This window comes from Myotis davidii, unplaced genomic scaffold, assembly GCF_000327345.1.
Source record: "Myotis davidii unplaced genomic scaffold, ASM32734v1 scaffold1205, whole genome shotgun sequence".
Classification (NCBI taxonomy): domain Eukaryota; kingdom Metazoa; phylum Chordata; class Mammalia; order Chiroptera; family Vespertilionidae; genus Myotis; species Myotis davidii.
This window is the reverse complement of record NW_006295739.1, coordinates 20,677-23,249: the sequence shown is the minus strand read 5'-3', so window position 1 is coordinate 23,249 and position 2,573 is coordinate 20,677. Positions and strand designations below refer to the sequence as shown.

At 49.5% G+C, this 2,573-nt stretch overlaps 1 protein-coding gene across 1 annotated transcript in view; it reads left to right on the top strand.

Annotated features, from left to right (window-relative positions):
• The window catches only part of LOC107184183 (zinc finger protein 584-like), a 46,194-nt gene that overhangs the window by 36,593 nt on the left and 7,028 nt on the right, over positions 1-2,573 (top strand). Inside the window, exons 2-3 of the mRNA XM_015568236.1 lie at positions 1,415-1,538; positions 1,664-1,761. Coding sequence (XP_015423722.1) covers positions 1,418-1,538; positions 1,664-1,761 — 219 coding nt within the window. The 5' untranslated portion in view covers positions 1,415-1,417. The remainder of the gene's footprint in view (positions 1-1,414; positions 1,539-1,663; positions 1,762-2,573) is intronic.

Genomic DNA, 2,573 nt, shown 5'->3' with positions numbered 1-2,573 from the left:
TGCCTCAGCCTCCCCAGTCACTTGAACTGGGCACTTTAGGTGTGCCCCTGTGTGGGCTGTGTGTACAGTCTGGTAGTTGAGCCTTGTTTTCTGTTGGCATCACGGGGAGAAATTGACCTCTCGGCCATTATGCTGTGAGTGCCAGCTGAGACAACAATTGAAGAACTTCTGTGCCGAAGACACCCTTCTGAGGCAACACTTGCTTCAGTGGGGTTTTAGTGCTCACTGTGTTTGTCCCTTATGGATCTGAGTTGTGGATGTGTAGAGTTATAATCTGGTATGGTCTGAAGCTGTCCACCAGGTTCATTGTCTCTGACCTCTCCTAGGATGTGCAAGAAAATTGATGTGTAGCTACCTTGCAGATGGCTACTACTTGTGTTGGGTTTGGCAGTGCCCACGTAAGGCTAAGCTGTTTTAGGCCTCTTACTGATAGGCATGGGACATGCTGATGCCAGCTGCTGCTTGTTTGAGTGAATTTTGGAAAGTCTAAAGTCTGAGCAACGATAGGACATTCATATGGAAAAGCCACTGCAAATGGCTGGAACTCTAAGGAGGTGCTAATTTAGCCTCTTCCTGAGGCTACCCAGCAGGAGCTATAGAGAGATCTGCAGATTCCTCTTCTTTGTTTGGGGTTTGGAGGTGCCCAGATGAGGCCCAGCTATGAAGGAGTGCAAGCTGCTCTGGGGCCTTGGGCCTTATTTTGGATGTTCTGGGTCTCTCTGATCCAGCAGCAGTTTGTTAGGTAATTTTCAGATTGCAAAAGGCCAGGCCTTTCATATGCAAAAGCGTCTCCGCACAGCTTGGGTGGGGCGGGGTCTCAGGGGATCATCAGGGCGGAGCAAGCAGCTATGGCGGCTCCTCAGCCCTACCCTAAGAGGCCCAGGGTCTCAGTGTTCTGGTAATCACTGCAAGCACATCTGAGGGAAAGCCGCCCTCGAGTTCTGACCGATGCCAGATAGTCCAGTTTCTCCCCGTATGAGTCTGGGTCCCCAGAGACTTGCCCAGAACTGGAGTTCAGATCTTGAGACTCCATCCCGATTGAAAATGACAACTGTGTCCTCAGTTGCCAGCCCTTTCCATGTGTGCCTCCACACCTCTGCACTTTATTTCTGTACCTCCTCTGAGTCTCAGTTGCTTTTCTCTTTTCTTCTAGTTGTAGAATTTCCACTCAGCCAGCTTTCCTGTGGTTCTGGATGATGTCTGTTTTGTCTTTTAGTTGTACTTTTGAAGTGGTTGTGGGAGGCAGCAATTTCCGGTGTTTACCTATGCCGCCATCTTGGTTTCTCCTCAAGGCCTGCTATTTTCTGTGATGTGGGATGGAGGGAGCAGATGCATATGGAGAGTGGGAAGGATGACGAAAGTAAAAGCCTAGGAGAGAAGCTGATCATGGACTGAACTGTCCCCATCACGACAGGATATGGACTTTGAGGACGTGGCCATTGTCTTCTCTGAGGAGGAGTGGGGGCTCCTTGATGAGCCTCAGAGACTTCTGTACTGCGATGTGATGCTGGAAGTGTTTGCACTTGTCTCATCTGCAGGTAAGACCTTCACATTGTCCCAGTGTCCTGAGGTGATGCCCTTTCTTCCTTTATTCTCACAACATAGCTTTCTCCCTCCCTCAGCCAGACCAGGGTTCTGCTACTTTCCGCTACTGTCTTGTCAGATGTGCTGTGGCTGCCGGTGCTGAGCTGTGTGGAGAGCCCTGACCAATGGACTCCACGAACATCCCTGACACCCATTGCCTCAAAATGTGCAGAAAGTGTATGGAAAGTGGGAGTCTTACAGGCAGCTGAATGGGTCCCACCTTCCTCTCCCTCTCCCTGGGAGGGTGACAATACCCACATTTATTCCCTTCTACCCCCTTCCTCTAGGGAAAGGTGCTTTATGACAGCCTGTGCCAGGTTATGTTCTTCACTTACATGAACCATGGGCTATTCTTGTAAGACGCTTCTCCAATTCTTCTTTGTCCTGAGTACTATTGTGGGCCAAATTGCTCTGGGCCAGAGCTGGCTGCTCTCCTCTGTTGTCTTTCATTAATACTTGGAATAGTTAGGGTTTATGCATCAGTAGAGTAGAAGATCAGGGAAAAACTTGGTTTCCTCACAGGGTGAACATGCAAGAGGTTCTCAGAGGAGGTCTGGTCCTGCTGAGTGACAACTGGGGGAAGGTATCACATAATGGTGGTGGTCAGATGATAACAGGAACCAGCTAATATCCAACCGGGTTGAGGGGCAGGTACCACTTGCTACCCCCCATTTCTACCTTCTCTTTCCCATACTTGACGCTTTGCTGACTTGCATTTCATCTGTGACTTCCTGGCTTTTGGCACCTTCACCTTTGTTACCCTTTTGCATCACCTGTCCACCTGTCCCTCGGCACTGCTCCCTGTGCAGTATTCTCCTACATGGACCTGCACATGTGTTATGAGGTGCACATGTTTAAGTAGTACTCGAACCCCTGCTACTTATTGAATTTTATTTGGAAGAAGACATAACCATCCTAAGGCACAGCTTTCCCCTCTCATCAGCAGACCAAACCTGCTCAATACTGTTAGCAGAGGAATCAGCTGCAGA